Source organism: Epinephelus moara, chromosome 21, assembly GCF_006386435.1.
Source record: "Epinephelus moara isolate mb chromosome 21, YSFRI_EMoa_1.0, whole genome shotgun sequence".
In the NCBI taxonomy this organism is placed as follows: domain Eukaryota; kingdom Metazoa; phylum Chordata; class Actinopteri; order Perciformes; family Serranidae; genus Epinephelus; species Epinephelus moara.
In genome coordinates, this window is record NC_065526.1 from 38,647,266 (window position 1) to 38,666,643 (window position 19,378).

The window sequence follows — 19,378 nt, forward strand, 5'->3', positions numbered from 1 at the left end:
TTGACAGTGTACACCGAAACACTCTCTGGAAGAGAGTGCAATGTCACCATGGGTAATACCCTTTCTGAGTGGTTTCCCGTTTAGTTTGGAGCAGGACAGAAGTGGATCATCTCTCCTACCCTCTTCCCTCTAACCATGGACTGCATCACAACCAACACTACTGCAATCAAACCCAGAAGCACCCAGTGGACCCTATTCTCCCAGTTGGAAGATCTCGACTTCACCGACAGTCTCGCTCTCCTTTCAACCAACCACCCCAACATGCAGGCTAAAAAAGACAGGTTCAACAACCTTGCCAGACAGGTTGGACTCAACATCAACACCTCTAAAACAAAAGTGATATGTGTAAACACCACCCCCATAGCACCCAATCTTGTGAATGGGGAACCACTTGAGTCTGTAGAGGACTGGGCAGCCTCATCAGTAAGGACGGAGGGACCAAAAAGACATTAAGGCAAGGTTGGGAAAAGCTCATGTTGCCTTCTCCTAACTCTGGTCGATTTGGAGATCCAAGCAATATACAGTAGCCTAAAACCAAGATGCTCTTGTATAACAGCAATGTCAAGTCTCTCCACTGTACAGTTTGGAGAATTGGCACATGGTCAAAACAGACATGATGAGAATGGAAGTCTTTCACAAATGGATGCAAAGACAACCTAGGAGGCCCAAAACCACCTGGTGGAGAACCGTGACACTGGAGGTGGAGGAGTCATGAACATTTCATGGGGAGAGGTACAACATGCTGCCAAGGACAGAAGTAAAGGAAAAGGACAGCAAGTAAACAAGTAAGCTACAAATACATATGAAGAACATAAAATGGGAGAAAGTTTTATTTCTCTCCATGGTACCAAAGTTAATACAGTTCCTCTTGAGGCTGCAGAGAGGGAAGTTTGTCCCAAAGCTTGCTGCTGTATTTATTCCCTACATCTTAATGAAGATTTCTTCACTCAACTGTGAAGGTGACTACAGACGGAGATGAATTCCACCACAGAATGACAGTGGGTAGGGTCCGGTTTTGGAAAGGCCCTTTGACTTGCCAAACACGGGTGTAACTAACAGTACTAATGCTGTATTGCAGCCATGGAGCCGTAGCCATTTTAGCTTTCAAAGAAGTGCTTGACAGAAACAAAATACTGGGAACCAAAGGAACCCAACTTCCTAAGAACACTGAGCTGTGCAGCGACTTTGGAATAGTGGCCACAGTCAGAGGTGCAGGTCATGTGACATGCTGGGGACAAAAAAAAAAAAAAGAAAGAAAAAAAAGACTGTGTGCATTCGTGTCGGTGAAGATTCTCAGTCATCCAGGTCATGGTAATCGTAAGTGCTATATCGTAGGCAACTGGACTGGAAATTGCATCTGCAGTTCTCTTTATTGTTATTCTTATAGTTTGTAATATTTATGATTATTTTGTTCGTTTAAACAATTAATATTCCCATTTTTACTGTTCGACTGGTCACTGGTTACTTGAATGCGCTGTCATCCGCCACTGCGATTCACGTTAAACAGCTGTAAATGAGCTGTCAAGATGTCATCTGTGGGTCAGTCGATGTAATGTCCGCTGCGCAGAGGACTGTGGGTCAGAATAGTCAGAAAATCATGCAGGCTTGCACACTGCAAATCCAACAGGATGTAGTAGAACATCCACCACAGAAGCCTGAGGAGCTTTTTCAGTATATCTGTCTGGTGAGAAACTATTAGTGAAATGAATGGGGAGCCATTTGGAAAGAGGAAACAAACAACAGGTATTAAAAGGAGCCTGACTTGGTATCAACTCCATCCCTATGCTGTCTTAAAGCTTGTGTGTCCTGGTTTGCTTGTAATTTAATTATAATTGCCTTATATTATGAGAATAACTTTTTCATGTTAACAGATCAATACTGTATATACTGTATATTTATACTTTTTCAGATAAAATATACTCTAATTGAGGTACAGTATTTGTATATGGAATCTTTTATGTTGTGTTACTAGGGCAACAGCTTTGGTAGCCTATCTGTTACTTCTAGGGTTAGGGGTTAGGGTTATTCCTGTCAGCTACTGGGTTAAAAACATTCTGACAGGAAACACATTTAGAGTGTTTATGTTGAAACAGTCTATAGCTGTAAATGGAATGTACACGTGATAAAGTAATGACACTTGCTCTGGAATGAAACTCATATCAGGATGTTCCAAAAGTCCATCCATCAGGCTGTAAACTGCTGCAATAACACACACACACACACACACACACACGGCACAGGGGAAATGACATTGTGCTAACACATATATAGTCACACTTGGAAATCTTTGCGTCTTCAGTACTGCAGCAGGAGGGGGTGAGTACAGCAACCCGTCTTGTCCTCACAAAGGCATTGTTATAGAATGGAAACCTTTCTGTTTAGTGTTTAAATGTCCCTTGCTGTCCTGTCTAATTTATGACGTGTCCTGAATAATGTGTAGGATCACCGAGGCAATAAATGCTGAGATATGTTTTGATGTGGCTCAGAGATGAGGAGAAGGGAGAACCTGTTGGTAGGTGCAGTGACAGGGGGAAGTGCTGCCTAAGTCACATTATTTCTCTAAATTTAGTAATGAATAACATCTTCAATTCTGCATTAAATTTCCTCAAAATATTGAATGGTTAGTCACATGAGATTGAGTAGTGTGTTATATTGTAACTAAGACTTACAGTATGCATCTCTGATAGCACTGTTAGATGAAGTGAATATAAGTGTATGTTAACTGTGAAGTGGAGTGTAGATGCATGCAACGGTATGCTGACTGATGATTTGATGTAAAGTAACAGCAACATTTTGCCACATTTAACTTCAAACAATGTTTAAAAAAGTGGTGTGAACTTTTTAAGGTCACTTTTTACCACATTTACAGCAATATTTGAAATATGTTAAATATAATGTCACAGTTAAATCTAAATATCAGATGTTAAACCTAAATGTTAAATCTAAATCTAAATGTTAAATCTAAATGTTAAATCTGAATCTAAATGTTCGATGTTAAATCTAAATGTGCTTGGGGAAACGAAATATTTAGCTAATATGCAAATGCTCACTGCTGTTTGCCGGAAGTACCAAAATAAAAGCCCAGGTGGTCAGACTGTGTTTATAGCATCAAATAACAAATTAAAACCAAACTAATTGGAGAAAATGAACACTTGAACATACATCGTGTGATAATAACTACCTAAAATGACAGAAATTTTATTTGACCTGTACTTTGAGTTTGGTTTTACTTAGTTATTTGATTTATATTTTGGTACTTCCGGCGACCGGCAGTGTGCATTTGAATATTAGCTAAATATTTAGTTTCCCCAAGAACATTTAGATTAAACATTTAACATTTAGATTTAGATTTAACAATTAGATTTGGGGCGTCGGTGGCTGAGTGGTAGAGCAGGCACCCCATGTATAAGGCTGTTGCTGCAGCGGCCCGGGTTCGAGTCCAGCCTGTGGCCCTTTGCTGCATGTCATCCCCTCTCTCTCTCCTCCTTTCACACTTAACTGTCCTGTCCATTAAAGGCAAAAAATGCCCAAAAAAATATCTTAAAAAAAAACCCATTTAGATTTAGATTTAGAAATGGCACCCCATAGCCACAACACTGCAAAAGACTGACTGTAAATGCTGAATTCACCAGTTTCCTTAACTTTGTCCCGTCAAAGACTAACTGACTAGAGCTAAACCTCTTCACTCTCTGCTAAATGACAATTTACTGTAGCCTACTTTATCTTTCAGGTTGCCTGTGTTATAATAACACATTCTCACTCCAACCTTGTCACTATTTGATGTTTGGTCATGGACTTTCCACGTCATATGACGTGCAGGGTACCCTGGGCGCATTGGTTATTGATGTTCTGGGGCGCCGTGTCAACTTCAGCCTGTTACATGCATTGTCTGATTTCAAAATGCACTTCTGTTTTCACAGGAAATGTGCAGTTTGCATGCAGTCTCTTTCAATAATAATAACACTACATCCGTACAACGCTGCAAATTGACTTTTTTCCCCCTTCAACATCAAATGCACGTGGTTACATTTTGCCAACACACGCACAAGGTTAGGTCCAGGCAACACACGCATGTGGTTGGGTTTAGAAAAAAAGAACAGGGTTTGGCTTTGCAATCTTACAGGAAGCAAACGCCGGCCTCCCGGGTGAAAGTTGGTGGTTGTTGGACCCATCCACCACCACTCCTGCCCTCCCTACTTTGACTTTTGCTCCCTTAACTTATGTCGTTTTGCTGGTAACACATAGTTGCAGCTCTGAATGGATAGAACTCTCAGGAAGATTTTATTTGACATCTGTCCTAACACCTCCCAACACTGTGTCTCTCACAAACAGTATTATATTTGGTGGTATGACTCTGTTCTCTGACCTCTCCGCCTTTCCTTGGGCCTACGCAGAAAGCCAAAGGTGCAGAGAGGACACCTACACTTCCACAGGCATGCAAGGAAAGCCTGAGGCAGAGATAGCATGCCTCCCTGCTTTTCCACGTACCTATAAGGAAAGTCTAACGCAGGGAGAGCAGCAGCAAAGACCCCCGGGAGCAGAGCACAGCATCACTGACAGAAATGACATGATATGTCAGACACAACAAGAAAAGGAGGAGCTGGGATGGAGGAAGGTTGCAAAGCCGCTTGCAGTGGAAGCAGCAACAGTAGGCAGGCCAGAGCAGTTTAAATAAGGCACCCTGAATGAGATTTGCCAATTGGTTGCACAAAAGGACTCATTAGATCTATCAGCTGACTACCTTGCCTTAATCAGGCGCTCCATCAGTTGAATGGGCTGCTTGAGATCAGCTCATGTAGCTTGGATGTAGCCCTGCTGCTGTTGCCACCTGATCCAAAAATTTTGACTTCTTGATGATTAAGGTGTGTTGGTGTCTTCTCCTTAGTGTTGTATTGTGTCAAAATGTACATTTTGAAAATGATCTGAACTTAATTTGGCTGCAAAGTAAGATACATCAGATAACTGAATTAGGGCAGCTCACAGATTCAAGAGGAACAATACAACCCTCCATGTGTTACAAACGTAAAGCATGAGGTTTCAAAGACATGATAGAGACCAACTTTGAGGTCTAATGAAAATATGGTGGAGACCTTTAGCAAGAAGAAAGCTGCTCAATGGTTTATCCTTGGTAGATTTGTTAGAAAGTGTAATGATGGCAGTCTGGATACATATTGTCAGATACAGAGAAACAGTTAAGGTCATGTTGAATTCATTCTTTGGAGGAATGTGTGATGTCTCTTTCATTTCAGACTTTCTGGACACCGTGTAGCGGCTGATACCTTATCTCGTAGATGTCTCCCGTGGGCTTGTGTTTTCTTCTTTTTATCTCTGTCTTGGTGTGTTACTGGGTGCCAGCAGGCTGCTATGCCAATGGCAAGGTCAGTGAAGTGTGTGGCAGCATGGAGCCCCATCATCGTGTCCCTGGTCAAACCACTCAAAGCCCCTATCACTTAGGGACCAACACCACCACATTCAGTCCCAGAGATCACATCCAAGGTGACTAACAACTACAAATTTGTTGAAATGTTCAAACCCAACACTACCAATGCATGTACATATTTCCATGAACCCAGTGCTGTGATAAAGCTTCTAATGTGAAAAATATACTATGCTCATTTTTATCCTATCTTTCAGGAAATCTACCCTGAAACAGAATCTATACAAAGTTACTCCTATTAGTAAAACAGTTTACTATATGCTTTTAAATATGCAGTACTTCAAGAGGAGGAAACCAGTCAGCATAGTCTTTTGTAATTGTATCAAATGAGGGAAGAAATGTAAATAAAACTTTGACCAAACAAATAAATTTTGAGGCTGCACTGAAGATTAAACCTGGTCCAAATACAGGTCCTAGAACAAGTTTAGTAAGATATTAGTTTATAACCAAATGAATAGAAAGTATTGATAACATTAACATCATTTTTCTTTTGGTTTTTAACTTTGAATCACTCTTTTCCAGTAACCCTGTCTGGAACATCGTATTTTGAGGGCTTTCTGCTTCAGGCCAGAGATGCAGCCAGTCAGGGCTCAGTAACCACAGCTGGCACCTTCACCCTGACCAATCTGAAAAAGACACAGCTGCTCACCTGTAATGAGCAAAAGGTATGCATACATGCACAGGCACATAGTAGTAATCAAGACGAGCCAACAGAGAATCAACAGAGTAAAAAAGTAATAGATCACAAAACCCAGAAACAAGGATAACACACTCAGATTATTCAGCAAGCTGTAAAATATATGAAAATACAATTACAAAATCTGTGTGTGTGTGTTTGTGTGTGTGTGTGTGTGCGTGCGTGTGCGTGTGCGTGTGCGTGTGCGTGTGCGTGTGCGTGTGCGTGTGCGTGTGCGTGTCCAGGGTTCAGCAGTGAGCCATACGAGTGATGCCAGACAGACAGAGGTTGTTGTCATCTGGAATGCTCCTGCAGATGCTCCCACGCAGGTTCAGTTTTTGTGAGTTTATTTCTTTCTAAATCCTTATTTAAAGCAAGCTCATGCTTAACAGATGCCACCCCGGTCAGAAGTATGCCTAATGATTACAGTTTTCTTTGCAAAAGATCACTACAAAAGATCAAGATGTTGTTTAAGCGATACAGCTAGGTAGCTTGTCTGCCAAGCAATAGCAGTTCTGGACGGGGGCAAGGAGGAGCTGCCGCTCCCATAATATTGAGCCTGGACCACCGTCTAGCCCCCCTAGCTGTGGCAAATAATTTCTTAAATTTTTCAACCCACATTTGTCCCCAGAGAGGGAGAATTATAATTATTTGTGGGAATTGATAAATCAAATGTACTGTAAAACAATTAAACACTGAGTCCCTTTTAATAGCTAAGTATGGCTACACGTGTTAACAAATCAACACCAGTCTCAATAAGATGCTGGGTCTAGTTGCTGTTAACAGTGCAAAGCAGTTCATGTTTGTACAAGGTCTTTGGATATGAGAATCAAAATCAAAATGGGTTTTCATAAAAATGAATCCAAATTGTGACTGTGGCTTTAACAGGATAAAGTGGTGTGTTCCGGTATGCCGAGTGCTGTAACACCCTCTTTGTGTCATTTTAGTTCGGTTCAGTTTAGCTCAATTCAATTCAATTCAATTCAATTCAATTCAATTCAATTCAGTCCAACAGGCTTTATTGCCATGACATTTAACATGTGTTGCCAAAGCACAAATACAGTTTAAAGGTAGTGAATAACATTTACAACTGATTACACAAATGACAACAGTCAACACAGCAAAATAGGTATTTATTTATTTTTATTTTTTTCCAAATTTCTTTATTCAGTTTCTGCAGACAGTACAGAAAAGTACATCAGCTTCATATCACATCAGAGCGTCTGAATTAGAGTGAAAGAAAACCCCAACATGAATCCCACTATCCCTCCTGACAACCCGTGTCAGATGTGGTCACAGTAAACAACTAAATTGTTACATAGCAACATACAATTTGTAAACAATTAAAGTAGAGCAAGACAAAATAGAGTAAAATATTAGAATGATAAAGAAGAAAAAAATAATAAATAAGTAAATAAATAAAAATAAATAAGCCAGCCAATTCTTTTAAGAAGTGTCCTCTGCATCATCAGGAATAGCAGGGGGTCCCAGGTTTTATGGAACGATGTCAAAGATCCCTTCTGTGAGAACCTTAACTTCTCTAACTGTAGACATCGTAAAATTTCACGTATCCTGCTGGAAATGTGGGAACTGCTTTTGAACAAAGTGTCTCATTTGAAGGTACTAAAAAAAGTGGCTATTGGGGAAGCTGTATTTGTCTGACAAAGATGCAAAGGATGTGAAAACACCTTCGTCATATAGGTCATAAAGTGTTCTGAGGCCCTTATCTGACCATACGCGAAAAGTTGGGTTGGAGCAGGAAGGGAGGAATGCATGATTATTCAAGACTAGAGCAAGAATCGAAGCCCTATGTAAGCCGTGTTGCTTCCTGAATTGAATCCAAATTTTAATTGTATTGGTGACGACCGGGTTAGGTGAGACCTTATGGGCAGCTGTGAGCAAATCATAGAATGCAGAGAACAGGAAGAAGATGATATCTCAGTATGAGCCCAGGGTGGACAAGCGCCTGTACCTTCACGACTGAGCCAGTATAGAAGTTTATTAGGTCCCAGGCCCAAAAGTAGTGACGAAAATTTGGCAATGCTAGTCCCCCTTCAGGTTTAGAAAGTTGAAGAATATGTTTCTTAATACGGGCTGGTTTATTATGCCAAATGAAAGCGTTAAGTTGTTGGTCGAGATTAGCAAAAAAAGGATTTATTAAGACAAATTGGGATGTGTTGAAAAAGATACAGAAATTTCGGAAGAATAACCATCTTAATAAGATTAACTCGGCCTGCAACGGACAGGGGGAGGGCAGCCCATCTGGACAAGTCTGACTGGCATTTATCTAATAACGGCTGAAAATTCTTCAGAAAAAGATCCCTGAAGGAGCTGGTAATAAACACCCCCAAATATCTGAATCCCCCTTTAGATATTTTAAAAGGGAATATGGATTGTGGAAGTGACCTCGCCAAATTGTCTGTATCTATGGGTATATTTTCCAGTGTGACTGTAGTTGCCCACTACAATGTATTTTGGGTGAAGCTGCCTGGACCAGTCATCTATCAGCATGGTGTTACTCCCCAACCCCCTCAGTCAGACACTACACCTCCTCCAGTACAGCCCACAACCACACCCTCCATCCTGCCTGGGCCTGTGAGTGTTGTGACATTTTATTATTGATGATTATTAATTGTGACATCAATTTCCTGTCTGAACATAGAGTAATCAATTAACTTTAATGTAAAATGAGTGTGACAGATTAAGACTAATAATCTTATTTTACATCTTTAGTTTACTTCTGAGGGATGTGGCCAATCAAAATCATGCCTGCTAGATCCTCCAGGCTGTGATCCAACAGATCCTCACTGCTTCTTCCTGTCCATGACTACAGAGGAACCAGACAAAATGGTTTGACTATTAAAGAAATACTTCACCCGCAAAATTAGTATTTGTATATCAGTTAATCACTGTGTGATATGTTGAATTCATGCTTTCACAGTGAACAGAGAATCCAAAAAAGGCAAACATTCCTCATGAATTGAAGTGAGCGGGGGCCACGTTTAACAACAGCAAAAATATATCACAACATCTGTTAATAAACTCTCACACAACTCGTGCAGTGCAGTCAAAGTCTTATTTATCCAGTTGTATGCTCAGTACTTCCCAAACACACGCATTTTTGCTAAAACATTACTACTTCTGTCTACAAATAGCACACCTTGAGCAGACGCAGCATTTGAGCTCCACTTGAGCAGACCTCAAACATGTGCACAAGCACGCTACTCAGCTGTAAAAGAGACTGTTTTTACTGATCACAAGGGTAGCCAGAAAAAAAACTGCGGGTGTGCAACAAAAAAAAACTGCGTGTACTGCATCTTATTATCTCTACAACACATAATGGACTAGACTGATGGGCACCTCAGTCTAAAGTCTACAGTCTACAGTTTATGTCCCAGATGTGCCAATCACTGGCACCCTTCTAGGCCTGTAATGTAGCGTATAATGACATGACAAGACAAAACAACCTTTGGGGGATGTTTTTTCTGGTGGCGCATCGGTGGAAGTGGAGCAGTGTGGATCAATGAAAATTGAAAACAACAAACAGTTTATTTCAGGTGGTAACACATTACGTGACACTATAAATGTAATAATATTACCCGAAATCCTGTTGGTAACACATTATATTACTTGTTACTGCTAAAATGTAATACATTACTGTAACGTGTTACATTTGTAACTTACTTTTGTCATCTGCAACCATGCTGAGATGCATATTCCAAATGAGCTGTCTACTTGCCCAAAGAATGCTCCCAAAACCTGAATATTAAATTAGCATATCCCACGTCTTAATCGGAAAATGCTTCACTTGGAATAAGACCTAACTCAGAATATGCTGTTTACATGAGTTGTATCAAATTCTATGTGTATTGTCATATTTAGAATAATTGTGGAATTTTAGTGTGCATGTGAACATCTGTCTCCAGGTTGCTTTTGCCAGTTAATCTGCTAGACTGCTTACAGCACAATGTCAGAAGATTTTTATTTTGTCAGTCACATAAAATTTGCCATAGTAAAACTAGCAAGGTGAAGGATGAGCTTTCACTCTCATTCCTTTGTGGTCTCACTGAAATCTTTCTGTAATCTCAGGCACACCCACTCTTTGAACACTAAATATTTAGAGAATACAGCGATGTCAAATAATTAATGAAGAAAAAATATGTATGTTCCTCTTACTGTTCTATGGTTCCTGAACACTGTTGATAGTTACATCAAAACTATCTGAAATTATAGAAATTACACATTAACATTAATGTCACCACTGAATCTTCATCACTTTTCTCTGCAGGCTGTGATATTTGAACTGAGTGGCCCAGCAGAGGGATATGTTGCCTTTGCACTGTCCTGGGACACATGGATGGTAAGCTAGTCCCTCAGTGTGACACAACATTCTTCATCAAATATAGACCCAGTTGATCTTCATCAAAAAAAGATCTGCAGCTGTGATGAAGAATTTCACCATAGTGTGCTGCATGAGTCCTGACACTAACAACTTTCTGTTCTGATTCATTTACCAGCATGTTGTACCTACAGTATATTAACCTGAAAATGACAAAATATACGTTTTGAAGTCTGTGTTTATGCACATGTGTATGTGTATGTGTATGTGTATGTGTGCCCAGGGCAATGACGATGTGTACATGTGTATAAATGATGGGGGAGGAATATCAGTGAGTGCTGCCTTAGTCAGTGGACGAACACACCCTGAGGACGAGTCACAGGTGAGAAATGAAAACACTTCTCTACATAAATCGAATGGGCAGAATGGGAGCCTTGGACATTAAACAGTACAGTAGATGTTATTGACTGCGAAAGAGAAAACAGACTAATGTTCACTGCATGTATGCTGTAAAGTCTCATTTCAACCTCTCCTTACTTTCCTTATTTTTCTTGAAACTTTTTTTTTTTAAATTTTACTATGGTATTCTATTTTACAACTTTGTTCATGAAAATATTGAATTGACTATTGAGTACAAAGACATGGTGTGCTTGCAGACATACAGTTTCTTTTTTGAATGTTCTTATTTTCTCCCAGCACCGGGCTGGGCACCTGTGGGTAATCCACAAAAAGCTGTGTAATGGGTAAAAATATGTATATACTATATAAATTCACGGGTACGGGCACAGGTAAAAATGAACTACACACAGGCAGGCAGCTGATGAGAACAAAAATATATTTTTAATTTTCTAGAATAAAATCAATGAAAAAGATGTGTAGTATATGTGCAATATTTTGGCATCTACCCTATTATCAAGCTGCAATTCCTTTTATTTTGTAAGTCATTGACACAAGTGGAACCTTTGACCCTGTCATCACATTTGTCACAGACGTGGAGGACTGCAACAATGAAACATTGCAGCCCGAGGATGAGGTGGCAGAACATTGAGTTCAAGACACCTAAGGAGGATATGGTGGTGGAGGGAGCATGCTGAAATGTTTTCTAACCTGGCAGTGATTGAATGTTTTCACCATCCCAGCATCAAGCACAGCCAGTGAAAGAGACCTTTTCTCTGCTAGATTAATAATTCAATAACGGAGAACCTAGATTCATGTGAATGACTGTAGCCTGTATGTGTTTAATCACTGGTGTAGGTCAGGTTGCAGGACTTGAATTAACGGGTTTGAGCAGGTGCAGCTGTGACTTAGACATATGACGGGTAACGGGTCAGTTCTGGGCGGATATGGGCAGGTGGGGGTTTTCAAAAATGGATCCATGCAGGACTCTGATTGATATTGATCTCATGTCTGAGTGTTAACTAGGAAGCTGGAGTCATGGTGTGGTTAGCTTAGCTTAGCATCAAGACTGAAAACAGCCAGTCTGGCTCTGTCCAAAGTTAGAAAATACACATATTAACACATCTTAAACTCACTAATTAAGTAGTATATTTCTTGTTAGTTTAGTCTGTACATAAATAGAAATGTGAAAGGGCTTGCAGCTAAATGGAGCGATTCCTGTCAAAAAACAGCCATAACCAGTGATACTACACAGGCCAGCTAATTCCCACAGACAGAAGATTGATGTCCAACTTCTTACAAAGAAAGCTAATTACCGAATTCCCCAAATCTCCCTTCCTGAAATTGAATTCAGTCATGGAGACGCCTCTGTACAGCGTGGACATTTTTCTAATGCTTTTGTGTCTAAGTGACTGATGGAGTCAAAAATTTTTTAAATTGGTGTTGAGAGAGATGAAACAGGCTGCAATCTACAGGCAACTGAGCACCATCATTTTACATGCACTGCAAGTTTGTTTTTGCCTCTTACAGGCTCAGATCATCATTGTTCAAGTGTCTGACAACATAACAGAAAGGAACCTACAGAGAAATGAAATGTTTCTTTCTTACCTTTCGCTGTCTGTTAGTGTGTGTAATCAAGTCTCACTCACAGAGAAATCTTGTTCTATAATCTCGGTGACTTTTTCCACATTGTAGAAATCAGTCATGACACTGACAATATTTTAGACAATGCTAAATAGGGGTAGGCGACATGGCCCTAAAGTAATAACACAATATTTCAAGGAATTTTTGGGATAACAATATTCTTGACAATATAACAAATTAGTATAAAAAATATTTTATCATTAATTTAAGAACATAGAATTGCAACAAAATAAGTGATATAATATTACATGTAAGCGTAACAGTTTGCCTTCAAATATTCAGTATATTCATTTCTTTAGGTTGTAAACAGTAACTCAGAGTGAGATTCAGATTCTATATACAATATTAGTAGTTCAACAACATTAAGTTTTTTGTGTGTGTATGATTGAGTTGTATTTTTTTCCACGTTGACGTTTATGCTCTGCCATTACTCCTCTAATCATCACGCTGTAACCTGTGACAGGCTGTTATGCTACCATAACTATTGCACAGTCACATATATGTAGTTTTTTGTTGAGGCGCAATCGGCATCAAAGGTTTATGACAACATCATTCGACAACACCGAAATCCTGCATGCGCATCGCAAGAGTGGAGAAGGAGAGACGCAGTGCTGCTGCCAGAGGAGCCACTGAATGAGTTCCCTCTGAGCGGTAAGTTGCAAAAAGAGTCTGAGAAGTCCAGGGCTGTTCATAAAATATTCAGGACGCCACAGTTTATTCCACACTACTGAAGCTGCTCCTCTTTTTGGAACCACTGCAGAGTCACTAATAATTTCGCTTTTAGCCATGCTTGTTGGGGCAGTGCGTAACAGTATGATGTCAATATGCCAACAAGTTAAAATATTGTGAGAATCACAATATGAATTTCATGTAACAAGTCACCTCTTGCAAGATTTTAGAATGAGACCTCTCCTTGTGGGAGACTTTGTAACACACTCACACAAACAGACCAGTGAAAGTCACGGAAAATTGTTTCATTTCTCTAGAGGATCCTTTCCGCAATGTTGTCAGACACTTCGAATAAGAATTTGAGCCTGTCAGTGGCAAAAACAAACACTTTTAGACGGTGCACAATTGCCCATAGGGATTACATTGTAGTGTTTTGCTGCTGCCAGCTGCAGCGCTCTCTCTAAATACTGGACAAATTTCAAAAATTGTTGCCTCCATTAGTCACGTTGACACAAAAATATGAAAAAATAGGACTGAGCCTTAAAACACATAGAAGTTTCACTTTAAACCCTAAATGTTCTGTGTGTATGTGTGTGTGTGTGTGTATGTGTGTGTGTGTATTTGCAGTCTGGTCTCTCCTCAGTGTCATGGCGGCTGGCAGATGGAGTGATTCAGTGCAGGTTTAGTAGACCAGTCAAACTGAGTGATCAGGAACCAGCACGCTTTGATCTGAATCAAGAGTACTTTCTGTTTGTAGCCAGCGGACGTGCTCAGCATGGTAAGAGAATATACACACACGCATGTCAATTTGGAAACAGAACCCATTGACCTTGACAGTTCTCCTGTGTCTTGGAGGCTAATTTAAGTTCTTATCAATCTGCCAGAGCCTTATCATATCACATGGAAGTTGGTTGGAATGGTATCAGTTTTATTTGGGGAGCAGGATGTCATTAGCAGGAAATGATGAGCACATACAGTAAAGCAAAGGCCTATTCACTGTTGGCTTTTTCTAACACTCTGGTTAATGGTTAATTGGCCTTTCAAGATTGAAGTGATTTATGATTGCACAACACAACACAAACAATTTCTCATTCTTTGCTAACTTGCACTGTTGCTTTCCTCCAAAGAGAGCATGTTATGAAGATGCTGCAGTTTGAGTTGTTTGAGTTGACTTGTGTGTCCCATATTTAAAACACATTTAACGGATAAGAATTCATTTTCTGGCTGTTTGTTTAAAGGTTGTGGAGGTACCGTAAGCTTTATATGATCTTCACAGGTCTGGGATTTCTAGAATGACTATTAAACAATAACATTGCAAACTTTGATGTCCCACTGGTGTGAATGCACCAGGGGTGACATTAGTAGAATTAAATTACTGACTTATACAGTAATTACTAAAACTGAAACAAGCACCATTCTTGTGTCTCTCCTCCAGGTGAAGTATGGAAACATAGCCAGCAGCCATTAATCTCCACCCACAGAAAACACATCACTGGACCCCCAGAGGTCCTGAGAGGCTCCCGGGGCCCCACCATTATGAAACTGCATGGTTTGTTGAGTGCTCACGTTTAGGTCACTGACAGTGTCTGGTGCAGCCACATAAGCCGAGGGACATATTATCTAGGCTTAACAACAGGGGTGCAACAATACATGTATTCACATTGAACCACTGAGTACAAGGCTTTTGGTGCGGTACACGTCACAAACCCAACGATATGTTGAACTATCCTATTACATTTGTAAACTAAAACTATAGCTTAAATTGTGTTTAATATATTGCTCTCCGTGCCACTGTGCTCAACAAGGGAGCACACAGGATGGAACAGGAAACATGCTGTCTGCCCCTACCACCCCCAAACCAGAACATTCTACACCAGTGAGACACATTGGGGGGCAGCTACGCTAAGCTCGCTCATTGTAAGATGGTTAGTAACACCATTACCACACCCGAAATAGAAGATCCTCCAACAACCCACAGGCTTGGTGTTTTGTACCACTTTGGTTTTGCTGTGAATTATGAGGGCGATTGAGAGAGAGAGAGAGAGAGAGCAGTGGATAAAAACACATCAAGCCAAAGAATAAGCCGCCGCACAGCTACAGACTCTCCTTAGTTCAGTAACAGACACGACCCCTGAGCCAGAGGATGAGCTGCTGCACAACCACAGACTCACCTTAGCAGCCAAGCCAGTACCACACACGTGGTTGCACAGCGCAAAATCCCCTGCACAGCGATAGCCTCTCGTTCTGCGGCTAACAGCAACTAATGTTATTTCAAAGCACACACCCACAGCAGTGAGCAGTAAGTGCTGGCAGGCTGGTTAGCCGATTCGGCCAGATAGACCAAACGGTACATTTGTGATTTTTAGCTTGTGTCAGAGAGCTCGTGGGATACAGCAAACTTGCCGCCAACACACAGTGGGCGAAAGAAAAGAGACTGATACTATGCGCTCTAATGTCAGTAGTAAAGTAGTTTTTATACCGAAGGACACAGAAATGGTGAAAAACAATTTAAAAGTCTAACTCCACAGTTCAATGTTACATAGTTCCAAGTCTTTTCACGTTTTCAACAAGTATTTTCTAACATGTAGAATGTGTTTAGAAAGAAATCACTGATTTTTCTATACCCAGATTTTAGACCATATCAGCCAGACAGTAATTCCTGCTTTGTACAAAAAACTAAGTCCTAATTACATTAGTTTTCATACATTTAAAACTTTATGAATAAAGGAAATTTCTCTGGCATTCCTACTTTTTGCTGTATCAAAAATATATTGAACCATGACACCGCTGTATTGTATCGAACCAAACCATGAATTTTGTGAACCATAACACCCCTAGTTAACAAAGTTTCATTCCATCAATTTTCTCTGAGTTACCCACAACACAACATAATCCTAATCAGATCACTTTAATGCAATCAATAATGCACACAAAGCCAAGTGACAGAAAACACATTATTAGACAATTAGATACTCGGTAAGATGATAATGTCAGTCTGCCAGCAGATTTTTGTCAGAAGGAGAAGATGAAATAGTCTTGCCGTTATGATGTTGCAGGGCAGTATTTAACTGTTTTCAGTGTAACATTTGGTGTTTACTTTGGGAAGTGTGTGTAGCTGCAGAAAATAACTGCTTGATTGCCTTGACTTCTCTAGGTGCATTAATGCTGTTAGCTTGGATGCTAACAGGAAGTGTTGGTACCTTCATTGCCAGCTTCTACAAACCCGATTGGCCAAATCACACTCTGCTTGGCCAGAAAGTCTGGTTCCAGGTAGATATTAGACATACACACATATGCACGCACCTGTGCGTGCACACACACACACACACACACACACACACACACACACACACACACACACACACACCAGCTTTGCAAAATAAAAAATGTAGTGAAAGAAATGACAGAGACAGACATAAAAGCTATGCTGTCGTGTGTGTGTGTGTGTGTGTGTGTGTGTGTGTGTGTGTGTGTAGGTTCACCGAGGCCTGATGATGCTAACTGTGACTCTGACCCTTGTTGCCTTTTTCCTCCCATTTTTCTACAGAAAAGGTTGGAGCAAGGTACAGAACACACACACACACACACACACACACACACACGGATACAAACACAAGTTGTGCAGTAATTGATAACTGATCCAGCATCTCTCTCTACTGGTGGTGGAAGAATATAACAGCAAACACAATTTTACTTTTTTGACAGTTGATGGGTGCCTTGTGCTGTTTTACATAGATTGACCACGTCAGTGGGTAGAAAAATGTGGGTCAGACAGAATGACACACTGACAGTTTAGCATACCATACCATGACTTAGTCATACCAAAAATTAGGAAAAAAAAACAAACATTCAGCCACAGGGGGAGCCACAGCACATTTTAGCCATTTTTAAGCATTTTTCTGTTGTTATAGCGCCACCCAGCATTTTTCTGTTGTTATAGCGCCACCCAGTTGCCAATTAGAGTTAAATTTCTCCAGGCACCTTGAGACATCCTGTTCTACATATCTACCAAGTTTAGTAAAAATTCATATGGCGGTTAGGCCTAGATAGGAAATTAGCTCTCTAGAGCCTCCATTTTGTTTGATCGGGTCAATAATGGAGGGGGCCCCTCAGATTATGTGTGGTCATATGCCTACAAAGTTGCGTGGTGATCGGTGAAACCCTTGAGATGTTATACACCTTTATGTGATGAGCCACGCCCTCCGCAATATTCATTGCCTTATAGAAGCTCAGTTTTAGTAAGTTTTCCAACTTTTGCCAAGAGGGAACTTTAGATATTGGTCCCTAGATTATGTTCACCCAGTTTCATGCAGATCGCTCAAACTTCCTAGGAAGAGATCCATTTGAAGTGTTTTTCAAAAAATTCAAAATGGCGGAAAATTCATATACCGGAAATTATGGGTTCTTGAGACCAAATTTGTTCCTCATGAGGAGAGGCATCTCTGTGCAAAGTTTCATGTCTCTACGACATACGGGGCATGAGATATGCCCATTCAAAGTTTGCAATTTCAATCGGTTGCTATAGCGCCCCCCTTTGGCCAATTGATGTAATATTGCTTCATTCACATCATCCCATGACCCTCTACCACTGCCAAATTTCACATGGATTGACCAAGTCAGTGAGGAGGAAAATGTGGAACAGACACACAGACACACCCACCCACAGACAGACAGAGTTTTCGTCATTGTATAGTAAAATAAGATAGTAAGATACACATAAAATACGACATGTTCTGAACTTACAGATATTGTTTGTATCAGTGTCTCTGATTTCTGAGGACTGTGTTGTTTTTGTATGTGATTCCAACCCTACTCCCACTGACATTATATCACTGGAATATGTAAATAAAACTAGTGAATGTGTGTGTGTGTGTGTGTGTGTGTGTGTGTGTGTGTGTGTAGCATGCAGGTGTTCATCCATATCTAGGCTGTTGCGTTCTAACACTATCTCTGATTCAACCAATATTGGCTGCGATCAGACCATCACCTGACTCACACAGGTAAAATACCTTTTACATTTACATGCAGTAGCAACTGTAATACTTCCTCCATTTCTTACATAATCTGAGGCCTGCCTCATATGATCAGTTGTATGATTCAGGAGGTTCACACAGTGGGTCTTGTTCAACATCTCTTAAAGAGGCAACAGATAGGATTTGGTTTTTTTTTTTTTAGCTTGGCGCCACCTAGCGTCAGTGGTGTTGCTCACACTGTCGCAATGACCAAATTGACCGTGGGGATCTGAGATAATCAATAAAATGTAGGCTGTAAAGTCACTGGCATACCTCTATGTATATGTAGAATGAGAGGGTGTGTGGACAGTCTACTAAATAAATGAGTAAAGAGACCGAGCAACAATTATAAGATTTATCTGAAGAAAAAGCAAATAGTAATAGTACTTACTACTAAAACATTCAAATGTTACAACTTGAATCAATATTATTAAACTGCTGGCAGAGTGTATTGACAGAGGAGAGGCGTTCATCAGACAAACGGGAGTGGAGGAGAGGATTTTACTCCACTTCTCCCGGTCGGAGATGCTGGGTGCCCAGTAGCTGCAAAGGCTGCCCTCACGGGGGGGGGGGTATCACTGTCCGAGGGCTGCCGTAGAATGGCAACGAGGATGTCAGCCAACCAACACTCGCTACCCGGTCCCTTGTTGCGGCGATTTGCGATGCTGGCCAGCTAGGAATGAACTAGCAGCCAGTACAGTACAGTCCTCTCTCGTATAGCTAACATTTAGCTGTGTTACTTACTGATCCATTAGAAAGAAAGCTAGCTGGACATCAGTTTTGAAGCCTCTTTGGTCACGGAGCTCCCTCCACGTCTTGAACGCCTGACTGAGGTTTACTCTTGTTTTTCCTCTTCTTTTATCACTCTCCTTTTACTCTTGTTTTTCCTCTTCTTTTATCACTCTCCTTTTTGCTCTTCTTTGCCTCCTCAGACAGAGAAGCTCGTTTTCTTTTGCTAGGCCGTTTTTCACTTGTTTCCGCTCGTTTTCTTTTGCTAGGCCGTTTTTCACTTGTTTCCAAACTTTGTCCGTCTGCCATTGTGCTCAACTATTCAATTTCAATCAATTTTATTTATAAAGCCCAATATCACAAATCACAATTTGCCTCACAGGGCTTTACAGCATACGACATCCCTCTGTCCTTATGACCCTCGCAGCGGATAAGGAAAAACTCCCCAAAAAAACCCTTTAATGGGGAAAAAAAAA

General features: G+C 40.6%; 1 protein-coding gene across 2 annotated transcripts in view; it reads left to right on the plus strand.

Annotated features, from left to right (window-relative positions):
* The first annotated feature begins 2,209 nt into the window (after positions 1–2,209).
* frrs1a (ferric-chelate reductase 1a) overlaps positions 2,210–19,378 on the plus strand; it is a 28,362-nt gene continuing 11,193 nt past the window's right edge. For both annotated transcript variants that reach the window (XM_050074803.1, XM_050074804.1), the window contains exons 1-13: positions 2,210–2,316; positions 5,250–5,496; positions 5,960–6,102; positions 6,359–6,453; positions 8,558–8,708; positions 8,847–8,963; positions 10,402–10,473; positions 10,736–10,834; positions 13,789–13,939; positions 14,597–14,710; positions 16,316–16,431; positions 16,638–16,724; positions 18,064–18,161. In XM_050074803.1, the coding sequence (XP_049930760.1) occupies positions 5,292–5,496; positions 5,960–6,102; positions 6,359–6,453; positions 8,558–8,708; positions 8,847–8,963; positions 10,402–10,473; positions 10,736–10,834; positions 13,789–13,939; positions 14,597–14,710; positions 16,316–16,431; positions 16,638–16,724; positions 18,064–18,161 (1,448 nt within the window). In that variant the 5' untranslated portion in view covers positions 2,210–2,316; positions 5,250–5,291. The remainder of the gene's footprint in view (positions 2,317–5,249; positions 5,497–5,959; positions 6,103–6,358; positions 6,454–8,557; positions 8,709–8,846; positions 8,964–10,401; positions 10,474–10,735; positions 10,835–13,788; positions 13,940–14,596; positions 14,711–16,315; positions 16,432–16,637; positions 16,725–18,063; positions 18,162–19,378) is intronic.